The sequence below is a fragment of the Pelobates fuscus genome, chromosome 11 (genome assembly GCF_036172605.1).
Source record: "Pelobates fuscus isolate aPelFus1 chromosome 11, aPelFus1.pri, whole genome shotgun sequence".
Taxonomy (NCBI): domain Eukaryota; kingdom Metazoa; phylum Chordata; class Amphibia; order Anura; family Pelobatidae; genus Pelobates; species Pelobates fuscus.
The window spans coordinates 59043968-59067615 of record NC_086327.1 but is presented as its reverse complement, the minus strand read 5'-3'; the positions used below and the strand labels follow the sequence as shown (position 1 = coordinate 59067615).

At 42.3% G+C, this 23648-nt stretch overlaps 1 protein-coding gene across 2 annotated transcripts in view; it reads right to left on the bottom strand.

Moving 5' to 3' along the window:
* The window catches only part of LOC134577713 (myocardin-like), a 294842-nt gene extending 272052 nt beyond the window's left edge, over window positions 1-22790 (bottom strand). For both annotated transcript variants that reach the window (XM_063436577.1, XM_063436578.1), the window contains exon 1: window positions 22619-22790. In XM_063436577.1, coding sequence (XP_063292647.1) covers window positions 22619-22673 — 55 coding nt within the window. In that variant the 5' untranslated portion in view covers window positions 22674-22790. The remainder of the gene's footprint in view (window positions 1-22618) is intronic.
* Between the last annotated feature and the right edge of the window lie 858 nt (window positions 22791-23648).

Below are 23648 nucleotides of genomic sequence, written 5' to 3'. Positions count from 1 at the left end.
ATTATTTGGAAGGTTAACCTTTCCTTGTGCAAAGCACCCACAGACATAATGATTTCTTGGGTTTCATGGGTTACCAGAGGTTTCTCAAGCGGTCTACCATCTATGGCCTCAACGGCCAAGGGTGTGGTCTTTTGGATCAAAGTCAAGGTTGCGGTTTTGGCAAAGTTCTCATCCATAAGGTTGTCTGCCGCACCTGAATCGATCAAGGCTTTAGTTGTTATGGTGGTTTTATTGACCAAAAGAGAAACCGTAATAAACGGTCTGGAGATGGACACATGAGGGGACAAAGTCATAACACCCGAGGCCGACCCCTCTCTAGGCCTTAGGTGCTGTAGTTTCCCTGTACCTTAGGGCAGGCATTACAGTGGTGCCCCCTCTTTCCACAATAAAGGCATAACCCCTCCCTTCTACGGTACGCTCTTTCAGCCTCAGTTAACCCCGTAGCGCCCAACTGCATGGGTTCAGGGGATGGTGGCCTAGGAGCGGGTAGTGCTAGTAATGCAGTATTGGGTAGAGAAGGTAACACCCGTGTATCCAGCCGTCGTTGACTACGCCTCTCTCTAATACGGTTATCAATAAGGATCACATAGTCTATAACATCATCCAAAAGAACAGGCAATTCCCTGGATGCTATTTCATCCAGTATGTAAGCGGCCAAACCCTCCTGAAAGGCTGTTACGAGGGCATCATTGTTCCAAACCACTTCAGCTGCTGGAGTGCGGAATTCGATAGTGTAATCCGCTACAGATCTATTACCCTGTTGTACCCTAAGCAGAGCTTTGCCAGCAGAAGCAACCCTACCGGGTTGATCAAATGTGCGTTTAAAAGCGGTCAAAAAGTCTGCAAAGGACATTGGGGAAGCATTCTCCCACATGGGATTAGCCCATGCTAAAGCTCTCCCTGACAGGTGGTTTATCAAAAAGGCTATTTTAGATCTGTCAGTGGGATAGGAACGTGGATTCATCACCAAATGGATGTCAATTTGGTTGAGGAAACCACAACACAATGCTGGGTCACCGCTGTAGCGCTGTGGCGGCGTCATATGCACTACATGGGCAGGAACGGGTAGCGGAGTGGGAATGGGCTCGGGCACAGCAGCAGCAGCCTCCTGAACGGCAGGCTGCAAGTGTGCAGTGCGAGCCAGTATGGTTTGCAAAGCTTGAGCAAACTGATCCATACGGTGGTCCAAGCCATCCATTCTAGCCTCCTGATTAACTAGGAGCTGTGGTATGTCAGCAGGTTCCATTGAGGCCCTGTTGTAATGTCACGATTCGGGGAACCCAACACGCTAACACACACACAGACACACACACAGAAAGTGTGCAGTACCGGTCCTTAGAGTGGCCGGGCTAAGCACACACAGAATAGTCAGGAGACAAGCCGAGTAAGGGGAACCAGAAAACAGAATAACGAGAAACAAGCCGAGGTCAAAGGGTAGGAGAAAGTCACAAAGTCAGAATAACAAGCCAGAGAGTACGTAACCAGAAATCACACGTTCAGAATCAATACTATAAAGCAAAGACCACAACAGGGCAGGGAGGAACAGGAAAGGTAAGTATTTAAACCAGAAGGTTAATTCTGATTGGATAATTTCCAATCAGAATTAACAATCACACGTGGGAGATATCTAAACCTCCCACTGTGATTGAGGCACTGTGCCTTTAACGCCGGGTCATGCATGCTGCCGCTGGGGGACTTGGAGGAAGACGCGGGCGGCATCCGTGGCTGGGAGGATGCCACCCGCCGAACACATGGCAAGAAGGGAACCACGTATAGCTGGAGGGTGAGTGCCGCGAGCGGACTGCAGCCTCCCCTCGCAGCCGCCCGCGGGATCCTGACAGATGGAGTAGGAGGAGTAGAGGAGGTGGCAAGAGGACTGCCTGCAATTCGTGGCGGTGTCACCAACTCCTCTGCAATGCCACGCATTCCTTGCTTGTCAGCTGTCAGCAGGTTTACCCAATGCGCAGTGTAGGTGATATACCTTCCCTGACCATGCTTTGCAGACCAGGTATCAGTGGTCAGATGGACCCTTGCCCCAACACTGTGTGCCAGACATGCCATGACTTCCTTTTGCACAATCGAGTACAAGTTGGGGATTGCCTTTTGAGAAAAGAAATTCCGGCCGGGTACCTTCCACTGCGGTGTCCCAATAGCTACAAATTTTATGAACGCCTCAGACTCAACCAGATTGTATGGTAAAAGCTGGCGGGCTAATAGTTCGGACAAGCCAGCTGTCAGACGCTGGGCAAGGGGGTGACTTGGTGACATTGGCTTCTTATGCTCAAACATGTCCTTGACAGACACATGACTGTGGGCAGATGAGCGGGAACTGCTCAAGGCGGGAGACGGAGTGGCGGATGGTTGAGAGGGGGCAAGGAGGACAGCAGTGGTTGACGTGGCTGAAGATGCTGGACCAGGAGGAGGATGGCGGCTTAGAGTAGGCGTGCTGCTTGTACTCATATGTTGATCCCATAGGCGTTTGTGATGTGAGATCATGTGCCTACGCAAAGCAGTTGTACCTAGGTGGGTTTTGGACCTCCCACAACTCAGTTTCCTTTGGCACAGGTTGCAAATGGCATCGCTGTTGTCAGAGGCAGACACACAAAAAAAATGCCACACTGCTGAGCTCTGCAATGACGGCATTCTGGTGGTGGACACAGCATGCGTTGATTGGCGTGCTTTCAGGCTGACCCCGGATGCCGATGCATGCTGTCTGACTGTGCCACTAGCTCCTTGCGACGACCCCCCCTGCTTCCAACTCGTCTCCTCCTCCTCTCTGTCTCCCCATCTGAACTTTCGCCCTGTTCTTCTTCTTGCCGAGCGGGCACCCACATGACATCCATGGACGCATCGTCATCATCAAACGCTTCGCTTGTATCTGACAACTCAGAAAAGGAAGCAGCAGCGGGTACAACATCATCATCATCACACCGTACCTCCATGTGTTTAATGCTGCCTGCCTGAGACATATCCCTGTTATCTACATCCAGGCGGGTGAGTGGTATCTTGAGAGGTGCCTGAAGCTAAGCTGGAGGAGGATGGTGCATCAAGTTTCCGAGCGGAGGCTGTAGAAGATTGGGTGTCCTGTGTTAGCCAGTCAACTATGTCCTCAGAACTTTTCAAGTTCAGGGTACGTGGCTTCTGAAAACTGGACATTATTCTAGGGCAAAAGGGAATCACAGCACCACGACCACGACGGCCCCTGCGGGGTGGCCTGCCTCTGCCTGTCATTTTTGGGGGGATTAGTGGTACTATGCGTGCAAGCTACTGTGAGACCAGATATGATTGTCAATGTGAACTGTAACAGTTCTGCAGAGCACACACTGTAGGCCTGACACACCCGCTTGAAGACAAGTAACTGCTATTCAATCTATAACAGTGAAAAACAAATTTTGGTTTTAAAAGCACGCTATAGAGACACCAGATATGATTGGCAATGAGCATTGGAACAGTTCTGGAGAGCACACACTGTAGGCCTGACAGAGCCGCTTGAAGGACACTGACTGGCTGCTATTAGCTTACACTGGAAACCTTTTTTCTTTGTAAAAGCACGCTATAGAATGTAAGCTCGTTTGAGCAGGGTCCTCTTCAACCTATTGTTCCTGTAAGTTTATTTGTAATTGTCCTATTTATAGTTAAATCCCCCTCTCATAATATTGTAAAGCGCTACGGAATCTGTTGCCGCTATATAAATGGCAATAATAAATAAATAAATAAATATAGAGACACCAGATATGAGTGGCAACTGTCAAAGTACGCTGGCAGGGTTGTGCAGGGCACACGCTGAAGGAAGGCCTGACAGAGCCGCTTGAAGGACACTGACTGGCTGCTATTAGCTTACACTGGAAACCTTTTTTTCTTTGTAAAAGCACGCTATAGAGACACCAGAAATGAGTGGCAACTGTGAAAGTACGCTGGCAGGGTTGTGCAGGGCACACGCTGAAGGAAGGCCTGACAGAGCCGCTTGAAGGACACTGACTGGCTGCTATTAGCTTACACTGGAAACCTTTTTTCTTTGTAAAAGCACGCTAAAGAGACACCAGATATGATTGGCAACTGTCAAAGCACGCTGGCACAGGTCTGCAGAGCACACGCTGAAGGAGGCCTGACACCCAGACGCTTGCAGACAAATAACTGCTCATCTATTACAGTGAAAAAAAATTATTTATTTGAAATCTAAAGCTTAAGCTATTGTAAAAACAGATACGAGTGGTGGCAATGGGCAAGAGGGCACAGTATCCACTGTGAACCTCACACAGAAGCTGGCAGGCAGGCAACTGCTCTTTTATTACAGTGGAAACAAAATTTTGGTTTTAAAAACACGCTATATAGACACCAGATATGATTGGCAATGTGCACTTGAACAGTTCTGGAGAGCACACACTGTAGGCCTGACAGAGCCGCTTGAAGGACACTGACTGGCTGCAATTAGCTTACACTGGAAACCTTTTTTCTTTGTAAAAGCACGCTATAGAGACACCAGATATGAGTGGCAACTGTCAAAGTACGCTGGCAGGGTTGTGCAGGGCACACGCTGAAGGAAGGCCTGACAGAGCCGCTTGAAGGACACTGACTGGCTGCTATTAGCTTACACTGGAAACCTTTTTTCTTTGTAAAAGCACGCTAAAGAGACACCAGATATGATTGGCAACTGTCAAAGTACGCTGGCAGGGTTGTGCAGGGCACACGCTGAAGGAAGGTCTGACAGAGCCGCTTGAAGGACACTGACTGGCTGCTATTAGCTTACACTGGAAACCTTTTTTCTTTGTGAAAGCACGCTATAGAGACACCAGATATGAGTGGCAACTGTCAAAGTACGCTGGCAGGGTTGTGCAGGGCACACGCTGAAGGAAGGCCTGACAGAGCCGTTTGAAGGACACTGACTGGCTGCTATTAGCTTACACTGGAAACCTTTTTTCTTTGTAAAAGCACGCTAAAGAGACACTAGATATTATTGCCAACTGTCAAAGCACGCTGGCACAGGTCTGCAGAGCACACGCTGAAGGAGGCCTGACACCCAGACGCTTGCAGACAACTAACTGCTCTTCTATTACAGTGAAGAAAAATTATTTATTTTAAATCTAAAGCTTAAGCTATTGTAAAAACAGATACGAGTCGTGGCACTGGGCAAATGGGCACAGTATCCAATGTAACCTCACACAGAAGCTGACAGGCAGGCAACTGCTCTTCTATTACAGTGAAAAAAAAATATTTCTTTTAAATCTAAAGCTTAACCTATTGTAAAAACAGATATGAGTGGTGGCACTGACTGTGCAAATGGGCAAGGCATCCAACCTGACACAGAAGCTGGCAGGCAGGCAACTGCTCTTCTATTACAGTGGGAAAAAAAATATTTCTTTTAAATCTAAAGCTTAACCTATTGTAAAAACAGATATGAGTGGTGGCACTGGGCAAGTGGGCACAGTATCCAATGTGAACCTCACACAGAAGCTGGCAGGCAGGCACCTGCAATTACATTACACAGGAAAAAAAAACAGCCTGATGTTCTAGCCCTAAAAAGGGCTTTTTGGGGTGCTGTCCTTACAGCAGAGATCAGATGAGTCCTTCAGGATTGTAGTGGACACTGAATATTGCTGATTGGCTGGAATGTGTCTGCTGACCGAGAGGCACAGGGTCAAAGTTTGCCCAATGATGACGAATAGGGGCGGATCGAACTGCGCATGTGTCCGCCCTCCGCGGCGAACGCGAACACGCTAAGTTCGCCAGGAACTGTTCGCCAGCGATCAGTTCGGTACATCACTAATTGGGGGTATTGTTTTACTCAGAAGACTTAGCCGAGCATAATTAGGGGTGTTTGATCATAGTGGAACATATCAAATATACAAAATGCCCAGCACAAATGTAATGCTTAAGGAAAAAAATGTGAAAAATATTTTTTTACCACAAACTTTGACATATAATGGTGAAAAAATGGCGACATGTTAAGGCACAACATATGCCATATGAGATACCCTGGAGTGTCTACTTTTACAAACGGTAGGCCTTTTTGCGGTTATTGAAACAGTCAAACTGCTATAATGGCCAAATTGAAACATAAGCCCTGCAAATACGTCTCTCAAAATTCTACTCTAAAAACTGAAATGGTCAGGTCTCCTTTATGGCACTGTAGCGTCACCAAATAGTGTCAAAGACATACATTGGGGGTATTGTTTTACTCAGAAGACTTAGCTGAGCATAATTAGGGGTGTTTGATCATAGTGGAACATATCAAATATACAAAATGCCCAGCACAAATGTAATGCTTAAGGAAAAAATGCGAAAAATATTTTTTTACCACAAACTTTGACATATAATGGTGAAAAAATGGCGACATGTTAAGGCACAACATATGCCATATGAGATACCCTGGAGTGTCTACTTTTACAAACGGTAGGCCTTTTTGCGGTTATTGAAACAGTCAAACTGCTATAATGGCCAAATTGAAACATAAGCCCTGCAAATACGTCTCTCAAAATTCTACTCTAAAAACTGAAATGGTCAGGTCTCCTTTATGGCACTGTAGCGTCACCACATAGTGTCAAATACATACATTGGGGGTATTGTTTTACTCAGAAGACTTAGCTGAGCATAATTAGGGGTGTTTGATCATAGTGGAACATATCAAATATACAAAATGCCCAGCACAAATGTAATGCTTAAGGAAAAAATTTGAAAAATATTTTTTTACCACAAACTTTGACATATAATGGTGAAAAAATGGTGACATGTTAAGGCACAATATATGCCATATGAGATACCCTGGAGTGTCTACTTTCACAAATGGTAGGCCTTTTTGCGGTTATTTAAACAGTTAAACTGCTATAATGGCCCAAATTGAAACATAAGCCCTGCAAATTTGTCTCTCAAAATTTTACTTTAAAAACTGAAATGGTCAGGTCTCCTTTATGGCACTGTAGCATCACTAAATAGTGTCAAAGACATACATTGGGGGTATTGTTTTACTCAGAAGACTTAGCTGAGCATAATTAGGGGTGTTTGATCATAGTGGAACATATCAAATATACAAAATGCCCAGCACAAATGTAATGCTTAAGGAAAAAATGCGGAAAATATTTTTTTAACACAAATTTTGACATATAATGGTGAATAAATGGTGACCCGTTAAGGCAAAATATATGCCATATGAGATACCATGGAGTGTCTACTTTCACGAATGGAAGGCCTTTGTGTGGTCATTTGAACAACCAAACTACTATAATGCCCCAAAATAAGACATAGGTCTATTAAATCCATCTTTGAATTTTCTAACTGTAGAAACTGAAATAGTCTGGCCTCTTATATTTCATTGTGGGATATTGTTGTACTCAGCAGATGTTGCTGAACACATTTTGACCAGGATTTTGACCAGGAATAGCACACAGCAGCTTTACAAAATACACATTTAAAAAACCTTGTTATATGTGTGTATTTAAAAAAAAAAAAAAAACCCAGAAAAAACACAATTTTACTACAATATGTAGCAGAGATTGGTGGGAAAATGGCTATGTAAAAATACCCTTAAATAAATAGCCTGTGATGTCTTCTTTATATAAATATATACTTCTGTGTAGCAATTTTGTTTTCTGTGACAGCTGTCAAACTTACAAGTCAAACATACCAACTTCTAAATTGTTTTCACATTTAAATTTTATATTACTCCTTGTATTTTGTGACCTGTAACTTTTAAAATAAGCTGAAATCCTTTACATATTATGCACTTTGAAAAACAAGACACCTAAATGAATTTATTTTGAATTACTTTTCCTAAGCTGGACATATTATACACACACTATTATTGCCAAAACTGTGAAAAATATAAATATTTTTTTCATTTCTTTTCATTTTTTTAATGTTTTTTAATAATAAATTAGATTTTATATATGTATAAGTCACATCAAAGTAAAGCCCATCTTGTCCTTTAAAAAACGATATATAATATGTGTTGATTCAATCAATGAGAGCGATGCAAATTGCAGTTGAACACAAACAGCAAAAAATGCAAAAATAGCTTAAGTCCTTAAGGGTATGTCCAGCTTCTGAAGCTGCTTCCTTAAGGGATTAACCTCGGAAGTTATCATTGTCAGATAGAAATTTACATGTTCTTAAAAAGCATAGGGTTTATGCCCTAGTACCAACATAGAGACTTGATGTCTGAAAATATTTTGGCATGTTTATTTTCCCTTCTTACAAGATCTGCACATCAGGGGGTGGGCTAACATCTCTGTACCCGCCTCCCTGTGGAATACGATTCATTTTTGTGACTGTCTGTTACATACACAGTGCCCACTATGACGGGGCGCTCAGGGATTGGCTGTTTGACGGCATAGTGGGGCGGGTCTTTTGACCGGCACCCACTGGAGTGGATTGCCCTATCCTCTGGCCGCAAACTACACACACCCACGACCAACGTACCGTGTGGTAATTGGCCGCATGACGTCCTGATGGGCGCGGCTGTCTGCCATTTAAACACACGCTGACTCTGACTCGGTTCTGCTCTTGAAAAAGGCGCAATAAAGCGCCGAAACGCGTTGAGCTGTGTCATGCAGCTATTTAGCTGTTTTTAATTTTAACAGGGATTCTATATGGAGTTTTATTTAGCTCAGATTAGCCTTATGTTGTAGCTCAACAACAGCCCCCAATTTAACCTTGGGGATTGTATTCTTTCATAGGTATACTACTGGGTTCATCCAACACAGGGGGCTAAATTTGTTCTATGCACTATACAGCTAACTAAACAGACAATTTTACAACAAGCTGCTCTGCTATACTTACACTTGGGGTACAGTACAAAGTATCTAATTGGGAAACTATACTGACTTTTCTGATTCCCAGATACTTCGAGACTGCATTGATCTGCTATGTGATAGTATTCTGTTACCCTATTTAGCAGTGTCAGTATCTTTAGTTAAAGGACCACTATAGACACCCAGACCACTTCAGCTTAATGAAGTGGTCTGGGTGCCAGGTCCAGCTAGGTTTAACCCTTTTTGCTGTAAACATAGCAGTTTCAGAGAAATTGCTATGTTTACCTATGGGTTAATCCAGCCTCTAGTGGCTGTCTCATTGACAGCCCCTAGAGGTGCTTCCGCGCTTCTCACTGTGATTTTTCACAGTGAGAAGACGCCAGCGTCCATAGGAAAGCATTGAGAATGCTTTCCTATGAGACTGGCTGAATGCATTCAGCCAGGGACCTCAGAAGAGGGAGGAGAGTTCCAGCACTGGAAAAAAGGAAGGGATTAACCCCTTCAGCCCCCTTCAGCGCCACAGGAGTGGGACCCTGCGGGTGGGTGCACCCTCAGAGCCCTATAGTGCCAGGAAAACGAGTAGGTTTTCCTGGCACTATAGTGGTCCTTTAACCGGCTAGCAGTGTCTCAACTGACAGGATTCCATTTTACAGCACAGTTTAAAGTGTTACAATTGAGAAATGGGAACTCTTTCCTTTCCCAGACACTTTGTTACATTATAGTGTTATTTCTTTATTTAAACGTGTCAGTGTTACTCTATGCTGGGCTTTTATGTTTCTTTATGAGAGTATATATTTGATAAAACACCCATGCCTAGTTGACAGCTTTAATCTATAGTGCAAAATTGAGTGCTCACTTTTGGGAACTGTATTAATGTTCTGTCCCCCGGACATTCTGTCACTTTATTGTGCAGCGACACACTAATCTAATCTCAATGCGCCATATGGGAACTCGATTTCAGCCTTTATACTAGTATTCTGAAAAGAATCTTGAAAGATTACATGCAGAGGTTCACTAATTTCCCAAGTTAGCTCCTTAAGTACTCGTGGGTGAATAACGTCAGACCCTAGAGCTTTATTTACAATAATTTTCTTTAACTGCTGTAGCACCTTGTCTCTAGTTATCCAATCACAAGTTAGCTGCAAGTTTTTTGCAGCAGTCATTTGCATTTCTCTTGACATAGGATCCTCATTAATATATACTGAAGAAAAATGGTTATTTAAAAATGTTGCCTTTTCCTGGTCTTCATTAACTAACAGACCCATCTCTGTTTCAAGTGTACCTACACTTTCATTTTATGTTTTTTTAGCATTGATGTACTCAAAAGTTTTTTGGGGGGTTGGTTTTGGATTCTCTTGGCTATCCATTTCTCATTTTCTATTTTTGCCACTTTAATTGCCTTCTTGCAAGCATTATTGGCTTCCTTATCTTATATAGGACGCCTCTGATTTGTCTAATTTGAATGCCCTTTTCTTATTTTTAGTCTCTTGTTTTACTTCTCTACTAAGCCACATTGCATTTCTAGTAGGTGCTTGTACCAGTTGTGACATGAAGGTGTCATTTAACAAGTTCAAAAACCTGATTCCCTTTGCTGAAGTACTAGTCCCTCTTTCCCAATTTATGTCCGGGTAATTAAAATCTCCAATAATTAACGCGTTACCCATATTTACAGCTTTCCCCACATGCCTAAGATTTGGCTTTAACTCACAGTTGACATACAAACATACCCCACCACCCTTCTTGTTTTTCCTATTCTTCATAACTAATGTGTACCCATTTAAGTTAACTATCCAGTCTCATCCCACCATGTTTCTGTTATGCCTATTGTAGCGGAGCTCTAATCTAGCAGGGACTTTTCTCCGCTGGTTTTCTCCAAGATGATTCAGGAACAAGGACGGTAATCCACAGGAACAGGTAAATACAGCAAGACAAGATTCTCCCAACACCTCCCCAGTAACTGGGGCAGGGATAGGCAACCTTCGGCTCTGCAGATGTTTTGGACTACACCTCCCATGATGCTTTGCCAGCATTATGTGTGTAAGAGCATTATGGGGGATGTAGTCCACAACATCTGGAGAGCCGAAGGTTGCCTATCCCTGAACTGGGGGAATAACTGAACTTTTAATGCTGGCACACTGCCTTTTATGTGATTTTTTTTTTTTTTAACCACCCAGAGAGATACAAAGTTCACAGACCAATGAAACAGTTATACACATAGACACTCCCATACAGTATATACAAGCCCTCCCCTCTGCCTTGTAGATAATTGAGGTAGATAATGTAATAACTCAATTATCTCCAGGCAGGAAAAAACACATGTTTCAAATTTCCGAGAAGTACCCCAAAAACATTACATATACCCATAAGTGGCACATCCCTGAATAGCTCTGATCTATGTGAACAACATATGCAAAAATCACCCACATCAGAGCAGGGGTTCACAAATTCTGTGGAAGTCACATTTGACTGACCGCACGCTTGCTTTCATGCCCAAAAGAGTTCCAGAGAATCAGGCTGTGCGACCGGTCAATCTTCTTATTCAAATAATGTGTAAATTGCACAAACAGATCCGTTCGTGCATACCTTTATTGTATGGATCTCATTCGGTAGATTTTTACAGAATAGCGCTCTGTTCATGAACTTTTAGGTCCCAGCGGAGTCTCGCACAGTTAGGGTTACTTTCTCACACAGGGGGTCAAGGAGAAAGGAAAACAAAGGGGATACGGACAGCCCAGAATAAATTAGGATAGCAGGGTCCATTCTGCTACACCTATTATATCATATTGTTTAGTGTATGCTATTGCCTCGCGTTCTCCCATTTTATTATGTAGGCTCCTTGCATTAGTAAGCATACATTTGATATTATCATGAGTCATTTGTACTTTCTGTGAATTTTTATCAATATTACATACCTCCTCTGTTCTGAGCTTGCCCCTTCTCCCATCTCCACCCGCTTATACTGAGCTAAAGCCCATCTCCTTTCTATCCTATCTCCATTTTCTAGATTGCTATGACCTCCCCACCCCCTACTACTAGTTTAAAATGTTGTGCTGTCAATATATAATGCAGACTACTTGTGTTTTTGATGGTTTTGAGCTGGCTGTGTATGGTAGGATTAACGGTATTTGTCTTTGTGTGATAGTAATAACACCTTTTATAAGTAGATAGCATCATGTTACTGTTCATCTGTGCTGCCTGTGACCTGTATAAAAGTTGGTGAATCCTAGATCAACACAAACTAGAATTACTATATGTAATCCTGGTGTTACGGTTGCCTCAGGCTAGCTGAGGGTTAAACCGTAGAAGGATGCTCCTAGCACTCAGCAACGACCCTCAGCACCGCACCAGACACCATAACCACCGCAGACCCCACGAACCGCCGCAGCTTGGTTGGGGTCTCGCCGTCTCCTACCCACCCTGGACCTACGACAAGGCTCCAGGTTCCAGTGGGTGAACCTCTCTTTCCCAAGAGAGTGAAGCAGGAACAAGCTCTTACAAGAGCTCAGTGAAGCTAAGGGAGTATGAAGAGCATAGCAATCCCTGCAGTGATTATAGCTGTCCCCTCCAAACACGAGTCAAGGCTGCGAGTTGAGGGTCAAGTAGAACTGATTTAATGAGCACAAAGGCATTTCTTATATACACATTTTCAGGCCAGAGGCACACCCCCTGAACCTCATGGTAAACTAATAGGGACAATAATTAGGGACAATAATTAGTACAGCAACACTCCCACAAACAGTCAGCAATACCTCCCCTCTGCTTGCGATATAATTAAGCTAGCTAATGGAATAACCTAATTATCCACAGACAGAAAATATCCAGTTTTACCCAAAGTCCAGAAACACCCCAAAACAACAACATATCCCCATAAATTATACATCCCTGGATAGCTCTGATGTGGGCGAACAGGGGTTCCCGAATTCTATGCAAGTCACATTTTACCGACCGCAAGCATGGCTTTCATGCCCAAAAGACTTCCACAGATTTAGGCTGTGCGGCCGGTCTACCTTCTCCTTCCCATAATGTATAAATTGCACGAACGGATCCATTTGTGCACTACTTCATTGAAAGTGTCTCGTTCGTCAGTCTGTTCTCCAGAAAGAGCGCTCCGTTCGTATGAATTTAGCCGAACGCACGGAAGGTGGAAGTCTCAGCGGTGTTCATGGGAAATATTAGCCGATTATAGTTCCAGGTAGTGATGTCGCGAACATAAAATTTTCTGAACGCGAACTTCCGCAAATGTTCGCGAATGGGCGAACCGGCTGAACCACCATAAAACCCACAGGGACTCTTTCTGGCCACAATAGTGATGGAAAAGTTGTTTCAAGGGGACTAACACCTGGACTGGGGCATGCCGGAGGGGGATGCATGGCAAAACTCCCACGGAAAATTACATAGTTGATGCAGAGTCTGGTTTTAATTCATAAAGGGCATAAATCAACTAACATTCCTAAATAGTTTGGAATAACGTGCTTTAAAACATCAGGTATGATGTTGTATCGATCAGGTAGTGTAAGGGTTACGCCCGCTTCAAAGTGACAGAAGCTGGCGGGCTAAGAGTTCAGACAAGCCAGCTGTCAGATGTCAAAAGGCCTCTGAGGCACACGCGGAGAGACGAGAGGCACCGGACCGGAACCGAGAGATGGACCGACCGGGCCCAGCAGCCGAAAACACCAGGGCCGAACCAGAGCCCTGTCGGACTACAAACCCCTCACAGGATGCTACAGCCCCTTCTGCAGGTACGAGACCGGACCGGCATCCTTACCAAGCACTGCAGTGCTGCTCCATGCGTTAGCCTCAGACCCAGGCCCTGAACGGGCATATGATGACTGGGCAGTACCATGACTTTGGAGGGCCAGCACCGGGCTTTATGGACTCTAGCCCACCAGGAGGCTACAGGAATCACCCACCGAATAGCATTGGCAACAATACCTGGCAATCTATGGCTCCTGAATAGCATTGTCAACAATACCCGGCAATCTATGGCTCCTGAATAGCAATGGCAACAATACCCGGCAATCTATGGCTCCTGAATAGCAGTCGCAGAGATACAGCACCCACGGACTGGTGATCCTTAAGGTGCAGCTAAAGCCACTTCGTCTATAGCCAGTCCTAACAGTTAACCTTTCCACATCATATACATGTCGCAATGCATAGTCTCTGAGAGCGGTTGATCACGATTCATACTAGGATGTCTTCCATGTTTTAGTGCAAACTAGTCTGACTACTAATATAGTTGAAACATGCTACTTTTATTCATGCCAGACAACCATACAGGCCAGACTAACAAACATGCCAGGGCCAATCATAGTTAACCACCTCAGATATAGATAGCCTCACCCTGGTTCTCAGTATGTAGATGTATATACTCACGCACTGCTTAATATAACGTATTCACTATGACGTAAGCTGAAGCCTGTTTAAATTCAAAGATGTTCTTAAATTGTCTAAGCCTGTCTAAACACTACCAAGTTGTTGAATCTGACTGACAAACCTCATAATAATTTAACATATAAAATGTGCACGTATTAACATATACCCTATTGGTACAATTGTTACTTGAAAAGCATGAGGAATGCCGTTGGGGTACCACATGCTCATTTGTTATACCTCCATGCATTACAAAAATAAAGAATTTAAAAAAAAAAAATGTATGCAGCTTCCGAATTAATCTAAAATGGATGCTGTCCAGGAGGTGGGAGGGTCTGGGAGGGAGGGTTTGCTGCTGATTGGCTGGAATGTGTCTGCTGACTGTGAGGTACAGGGTCAAAGTTTACTCAATGATGACGAATAGGGGGCGGACCAAACATCGCATATGTTCCCGTCCGTGGCGAGCGCGAACACGCTATGTTTGCCGGGAACTATTCACCAGCGAATCGTTCGGTACATCTCTAGTTCCAGGCGTTCGACGACAAAACACTGCTGAGCGCGTTCGGCTAAACAAAGTTTAGTCTTTGAGTTTGACATGCTTGCTTTAGAAGGTTATAGAGTGCATTAATCTGAGGAACATATACTTCTAATTTACACACAAATTATATTTACTCCCTCAAAAATAGACACAAAGGTCTCTAGTACTTACAGGAGTAAAGTGTTCCTACAGGGTTATATGATGTATAATTCACATGGTGCATGTATAAGAAGACACATACCTTATGCTAATCTTTCACTGTCATCTCTCAACCAAACCCAATCTCTTCAAACAAGATCCATGTCCTGTATAATAAAGGCGATGGGTCTGCTCAAAGAATTGGAAGGTCAGCCTGGCATAAATGCATGCCAGGATCACTGCCCTTCACACAAGATCAACCAACTAAGGGCAGACATGCAGACCACATTCCAATGCCCTGAACGTAGTGTGAACACATCTAATGATGCATTTGCTCTGTATATGCAGTGTTTTACTTTATGTGGCACAAATGGAATTTAAATCTTCTGCTGTTGGAGGGGTATCATTAGCCAGCCTGGAACTAGAGTTCATGGATAGCTAATTTAAATTCTGTGTATTATTTTTTTTGCACACTGTCATTCATTAGCTGATACTTTCAGCCAGTAAAAAGTTGCTGAATCATTTTCTAGGTACTGCAATCTTGCAGAAGCTAGAAGTGTATCAGCTGAGAAGCAAGGAACCTCTAAGCCTGGGGGGACCCAAGTAAAAGTGCAAACTGTTTGTCCCATTATAATGGAACTGGGTGTGGGTACTCCTGGCAACTTTACTGTGTGTATGTGCCTATTAGAATGTGTGTCCCCTTTTTCCTATTCCTTTCTCTATAACTTTGCCTATAAAACCCTGAACTACACCTTTTGACTGACCACCCCGGCACCTCAGTTAGTACGTTTACTTAGAATTTTCACACCTCGCTAATGAGGTGTGAAACCACAAACCACAAGGGAACGAGAGGTGTGTGCTTCCTTTGGGTGGCCACCGGTTCGTATTGCCGAGCGCGAATACGTTTTGCGCCTTCCAGCGGATTGGTGCCATCGGGTTTTGCACCCTCTCTTCAGATTGGGCAGCGAAACTCCTTCCTTTCCCTAACACTGATTGGCGAGATTTGGTTTGCGCGAGTTCGGCTGATTGGTCGTTGCTTGGTTTAGGCGCAAAGTTTGAATTCACCGGACTAAACCAAGCAACACCATAGAACTGATTCCGGGGATTACAGAGCCTTGACGCCGATAGCTCCGGTTCTGTACATCCGATCACCCCACTTTTTGTAGAGTTCCCAGAAGGGACCCAGGGCTATCCCCCCCCATATAAAATGTAACCCTGTACCCCCTTCCCGTCCCGGGGCGCCAAGCCCCAAAGTTCACCCCCCTGTATGTGAAGTGTACTCATGCGTGTCCCTGTGTCCTGTTAGTATTTCCCAGAGCGGGAGATGGTTATCAGTTCCCCAGCCCCCTCCTGTATGTGTGTTTGTGTGGGGCTGGATGGAGACCCCCCTATGGGGGTCTGTGCATATAACGCTGTGTGCCCAATAAACATTGTCAATACGTTGTATCCTTGAACTGTGTCCCATCCTGTTACTGGGGAAATGGGTCTTACCTACTCTAATCGAAGGGGATAACCAGCCAGGTTACCCAGGTCCCGCTACATTTACCATTACAGGAAACCCTTTAAAGGAAAAAAAGCCATGGAATAATGGCTGCCAACATAATCATTGCTATTAATATGATATCCTGTAGTTAGAAATTATCCTTTCTTAAACAGAGATCTTTTAAGAAGCTCATTAATAATCTTAGAAACAATGGGAGGCAAAACATAATAAAATACAAATATTTAAATTGTTACATTTGTAATATTAAAAGATAATAATTGAAAACCATTTATTATCAAAAGTGTTATTAGTAAACTGATTTGTAAAAACTGAAGTTCAGCCATCCGTTACAGAGAAGCACTGAACAGCTGGGAATGAAAATGTAAAGATCCCACCTCATAGCTTTTGAGAGTTTTGAAAAGCTATTTGTCAGACGTAAGATGCTGTAAATACCCTTTACACATGGCTTTATGACCTCCCAAAATGTGGGCAAGTGCACTTTCAAAGACTAGCTAATTGTATTTATTTTATTTTTAAGAAATGTACAGCAGGGAATGCAAGAGTTATCTATTACAACATTCTAAAATATTCTCCAATATATCTTTTGACATGTGGGATTTTTTTTTCCTTTTTACTTTTTTAGTAGTGGATACTGATACTGCTTGTCATTCCAGCATTGTTAAAGTTCTGTTATTGTGTACATACATACAATTTCAATGCTACATGTCCCAGTGACATCAGTCCACTGTATGTGGGCTTACGCCGTCTCTCATAACCCCATTCACCAATTAAAGCAAATATACTCCCTTTGGAAATGGACAGCAATTTGGACTCCAGCACTATACCCTGTCTTTTTCCAAAAACATTACATAAATACTCATTCAACAAACAATGTATATGTAATTATATACACACACAAGATCACACAACTAACCTATACATTTGTGAATAATTTGACAACTGGCGGTTCTATTCAAGGAATTAGCTAGGGACAGTAAAAAACAACCATGTATGTGATCTAATACCGCATTAATATTTTCCCTGCAGCTGGTCACAAAAGGCAAGTTGGCTCACAATACTGGGTTGCCTTATAGGAGGTTGAGAAGATTTTGTTCTCTCATTCCCTGATCAGTGCGATGCATATGGCCCAAATTTTCCTAATAAAAGTACTACTGGAGCATGTTTGTAGCACTAAAGCTTCTGCAACATGTTCCTGCAGGGGCCTGCTGGCTAGCCTCCTGCCCAAAGACTATGGGCCCTGCAAAAAGCCTATTAACCCCTTAAAGACCAAACTTCTGGAATAAAAGGGAATCATGACATGTCACACATGTCATGTGTCCTTAAGGGGTTAAGAAACTTAGTTCGTGCCATTTTCCTATGCTGTTCAGTAACTGAATGGGTGCACGAACCATGGACCACTAGGGAGCTTGATAAGCCCTATCATCACTTAACAATTCTAACCGCAGTGTTCTAATTGTTCATCTGGGTGGCCGCAGTTCATATGAACAACCACGAGGTGGTGGCCATCTTGTTCCCGTGAGCGCAGGCAGCGGTGTTTGGTCGTTGAGTTCATGGAACTCCAATTGGACACGGAAACTCCCGAACACCGCTGGACTTCCATCATCGCCTGCGTTCGGATTCTACACCACCTAGAAGGGCACTGTTCAGTGGAATAGTTTGTGTGGATGAGGGGAACAAGCTCCATGGTATGACTATTGACTACGTTGGGTAGTTTGTTTGTTTTTAAACTACTGAACTTGACTGACCATTAGCACTGATTTCATGGAACTGTTTTAGGCATAGGACCATGTGCACAGGCGGTCAAATTATGACTTCCATAGAAATTCCGAACCCCTGAACCGATCTGGGTGATTTTTGGATGTGTTGGTATCCCAGATCGGGGCTAAGGGGGCTACAGTGGTTATTGTGCCCAGTGCGGTGCTTATGGTACTCGGTGGCAGAGGTACCCAGTTGGGGTGCCAGGCGGTCCGCCACAATGTTTATCTGGTGTAGTTCATTGATATCCATGTAAAGTAAGTATGCTGTGGGGTTACATTGTGCAGTAAGCTGTAACCTATTCTAGCATACATTGCCCTTAACATATATTTTCTATTATATGTGATATTTCCAGTCTGTCCATCTGATAAAACCATGCATTCTGTGTGCTGTTGGCTGCCTAGAGTGAAGTGAACCAGATTCATGAAGGGCTCAAGTTTTTCCAAAGTTTTGGGTTTGTATGATAAAGATTAACTCTTTCAGTGGAACTTTCTACTCCCTATTCTCTACTGCACTGTGTAATCATTAATAAAGACCTTATGATTAAGGAAACAATGAGATAAAGCACATTTAATACATCCTATAGAGATTCCAGACCTGCTAAGTGAACCTTGACATGAAGTAGATGACTGTATTTGATGACCTCTAACCCTGGGAACCTACACATGTCAAGTGTCCAACAACCATAGCAAGCATGTCAAACTTGTGGCTCATAGGCCGCATGCGGCCCACAATGGATATATTTGCGGCCCACCTGCCCTAGGGCCACTTTGTGTTGTGGCTGTAAGACAGGAAACATATTTTCTGTCTGATTCTTGTCTTCCTCGGCCAATCACATGCTCCCGCAGGCCAGCCACTACCTTTCGCTCCTGCTCGCAGTGCCAGAGTTGCATCTGGCCTGCTTCAGCAGAGAAGAGCAAGGCTGGAACTTTAAGATGGGTGGCCCATCTTAACCCCTTAAGAACACATGACATGTGTGACATGACAAGATTCCCTTTTATTCAAGAAGTTTGGTCCTTAAGGGGTTAAGGTAGGGGAAGAGGGGCTTGGGAGACCTTCCTGTGTAGTGTGCTAAATTGGGGAGGGGGCAGTGAATTAATTTGAGAGAGGGAGTGGGCAGTTTATTTTAGGGAGAGAGCACTGTATTCATTTTGGGGGTAAAAGAGCAGTATCAGTATCCACTACTAAAAAAGTAAAGAAAAAAAATCCCACTGTATTCAATTGGGGAGAGGGGGCAGTATATTAGTGTGGTGGGAGGGGGTCAGTGTATTTAGTATGGTGGGAGGCAGGGCAGTGTGTTAAATTGAGGGGAGGGCAGTGTGTTAAATTGGGGAGGGCAGTGTATTCAATTAGAGTAGAGTGAGAAAGGGCAGTGTATTAGATTGGGTGGAAGGGGCAGTGTATTGGATTTGTGGGCAGTGTATTAGATTGCATCTGCATGGAGGCGCTGAACGCTCCCCATGGAGATGCAGATTGGCCACGCAGCTTTTTGCCACACGTGCACAATAGCCTCCCAATGCTTTCCGATGGGAAAACATTGGATTGGCTGAGATCATCAAGTTTGATCTCAGCCAAAGTGAAGAACACACTCATAGGACTTCAAAATCAACATGATAATGTCATTTGTTTTTTACAGCTGTGCAACAGCATACATTCATCATTTCAGTCCCATTACTAAACTTTTCTTAATATATCAAGGTAGTTGGACTGAAACATTGATTATATGCACATGCACATCTTCTTAAAATAAATTAGCTTTTTTGTTGACTTTAAAGCCTTACGAGCGTGAGGACGTACAGTGTCAGTTAGGCAACATTTTTATACTGTAATTTTCTGAATAAATGTACGTTTCTAGGAAAACTGTAGTTTTCATTTTGCGGCCCACATCAACTTAAACCTTGAGTTTGACATGCTTGTTTTATGTGAATCTTCAATTTCCTTTTATTAATTGTGTTCTTTATACATAACATGAACTGTTATTATCAATGAATCAATACCCTTAAAGTATAAATGCATGCACATGTGAAATGTACTTCATCGTGTCCTTCATTCTTATCACAAGTTTTGCTCTAAGGTTTCGATGTGTATTTGCTTTAAAAGTCTTGAAATTAACTTCAAAGGAAAAGTGCCCCCAAATAAATGTGTAAGAAGCAAAGGATTGCGCAAAATTTTTAAGAACTGTTGACTTTATTGGAAAAAGTGATTGCCTCAAAATAAGTGCCACAGCACTGGATTACAGGTACGTTTTAATTTTTATAACAAAGGGGCCCATTATTTTAAACTAACAGTGTTGCAGTGTTCATTTAGATTTTAGTTGTTCTTATGTAAATTTAGAGCTACAATTTCTCACATTACATAGTACAGTGGAGCATGCTAGCATGCGGCAAATAACACTAATTGTAATAGGTGTAAAAGTTCAGGCCTGCTCCAAATACAGCATTTGTAAAAATAAAGTTACACTATAGTGAGGGGAATACAAACATGTATCCTGACAGCAATAAAACCAGCTAGTTTTTACTCACTTTTTTTTTTTTCATGCCACTGCAGGTCTCATTGCAGCTGGCCTCACCTCCATGGATGAGAGCATCTATCTTGATGATCTCAGCCAATCTAATGCTTTCCCATTGGAAAGAATAGGCAGGCTATTGAGCATGTGCAGCAAAACACAGTGCTGCACCAATCTGCATCTCCTCACAGAGATTAATTGAATCAATGCATCTCTATAGGTAACGTTCAGTGCCTCCGTGCAGAGCACTGTGCACCACTAGACTTGGAAGCACTTCTAGTGGCAGCCTGAGTGATTGTCACTAGAGATATGTTACTAGGCAGCAATGTAAACAGAGAAAAGGCAGAGTTTACAGGGCTCAGACTCCAGGGACAAGCAATAGACACTAGAACCACTACATTAAGCTGCAAAAGGGGCTATTGTGTCCCTTTTAAAGTAAAAAAAAAAAACCTGAATACCATGGGTTAGGAAAGCATACTTAATGATTTTCTAACTAAATAGTAAATGATGGTGAATTAACAAGTGTTTCAAAAACATTCAGGCCAAAATAGCCCATTTGGAAAACAAATGCTGAATTTGAGTGATTTTTTTTTTTTCATAGCTCTATATTTTGCAATCTAGTAGCCAAGTCACAAAAATTTGTATAGAGAAATCCATAAATATTGGGCAATATATCATGAAAGAATGCTGCAGTAATTCACTCTAATAGAAACTGTTTCCGAAATTTTGGGGAAAAAAGACAATTCTAATATGTATGAATTGATCAAAAATTATTTACATTTGATATTCTGTGCCTCAATTCATATAGTAAGTATTTCTGTCAAATAATTTAATAGATTGCTCATTTAAGATTTGCTTATATTTACTTTTTATTGTATTGTCGTAAGACTGTAGCTTAAAGCGCTGCAGAATATGTTGGTGCCTTATAAATGCCAGTAATAAATGAATAACATGTCATCTAGACAGAGCATAAGAGTTTTGCAAAATATGTAATGGCAAGTTGCTGGTGTATTATACATAACAGAACATGACAACCCCACTGTACTTGGGCATTTTACAATGTTAGAACTATATACACTGACATTATAAAATATGATTTGACATAATAGTGCCATAGTGCAATGGATGTGACATTTTAAAATCTAGTGCAGAACAGTGCAATAATTGTAATTTATTTATCCATTTATGTTACGAAGGCCATCTTTCATAAATGAAAATATAGTATTAGTTGCTGCCATCTAGTACTGTGTACATTAGCTTTGAATGTATATGGGCATTTTACATGATACTATTCCTAAAAACATCTTACTATTCTGCAACAGAATTTGTAATGCAATTGTTAAATGTTAAAAATACCCCAAATGTGAAAAAAAAGCTCACTAGTGAAATGCAGACTATGAAATTTACATAATATCTTACATACTTCAAGATTCACACGATGATTGATTATTTTTGCTCATTGTATGACAGCAGGTTATGGCACACATACATATCCATGTGTGCAAATAGACACACAAATCCAGTGTTCTTCACTAGAGAGTGAACTGTCAGGAATTCAAAGTGAATTTCAAATGAAATACTGAACTGAAATTACTGAACTGGAAACATTCTTCAAGTCAGCATTTCATATGGACAATTTTAGTACTGCTGTTTTGGCCAAAAATTAGATTTTTTATTTTTTTTCAATGACCGTTTAGTGAATAACCCTGACACACTCATACCTTCGTGATAGGATATGGTAAATACTGATAATGTCTATGTTCCTGATAGATGCAAAAGCTGCAATATGCAATTTTGTTATTAAACACTTTATATAAAAAAGTATGGCATGTCATTCAGTTAGTAGAGTACAGGCGCAGAACCATCCCACCCTCCATTTCATGAGGACATGAAACCAATATGCAAAATTATTTAGAAATTTAAGGCCAACATAGCAAAACTGGAAACATTCTACAAGTTAGCTAGACTTCTAGTTTGGCTACTTTGGCCTTACAGCTTACATTTACCTTGAATTCCTGTAATAACCTTGTATGTATACTACTGAAATAATCGGAACTTCTTACCTGAGCGGAACTTGCTCCTGATGAGCATGGAGCGCTCTGAAGCTAGTAGAGTCATCTTTGACGGTGAAACTCCTGGTGTCCCACTGGACTGGAGAAGAGGGATCGAGGCAGACGTAATTTCTCCTGATTAAGTACTATAAACGCACTGAAGAAAAAATGTCCAGAAAAAAAAAAATTACTGGTATAAAATTTGAGAAATAAAAATAAAATTACGCTTAAATGTGGTTTGTTTTAGTCAGGCCTCAAATACTCTTCTTGGAATCTCTTTATCCTCCCCTCACTTATATTTTGTTCTTTTCTTCTCAAATAAATGTATTGGTGTATGTTTTCTCTTACAAAAGTATCAAGTAAACTCTTGATATTTTAAGTTGGATGTTTCTGCACTTGTTCGAACTGCTGAAAATTCTGTTGCAATTCTGTGGCTTGTGGGTTTAAAGAATTAAAAAAGAAATCATGTAGGGCTTGTGAAGAACTGAAGAGAGAGAGGTCAGAGAGAATCCCTTAATGGTCACAGTGAGATGTTTTGCTGTTGGGGAGCTTCATGAGATGCAGTCATTAGGTGATAGAACTCCCTTCTCACTCTCAGACACACAATCTCTCAATATTTTAAAACTCATTCCCACCCCCTATGCCTGTGTGATAAAATGCCATCTGCTTTGTCACTTGACACCCACAATTCTGTAGCAGGCATGCAGTGCTGCATCAGCAGTGAGCTCCTCTTCTTTCATGCAATCCTTACAGACTCACACCCCCTTTTAGCCCCCACCAATTACAGACACACTCACTACCTAGTGTACTGTACTATTTGTACCCAACATACTCTGTCTCTACTGTCACACTGATTTGCTTTTTGACATGCAAACTTTAAAATATTAAGTGAGCCATTACTATTTTATGGAGAAATATTACCAGATATTAACTATGTAACCATAGATAGTTATACGATTATTGTATCTAGACGTCTATGCTTTACTTGTGATGCACTTTCTAAATGTCACAGTATTTAAGAGTTCTTTATTAGCAAGATATT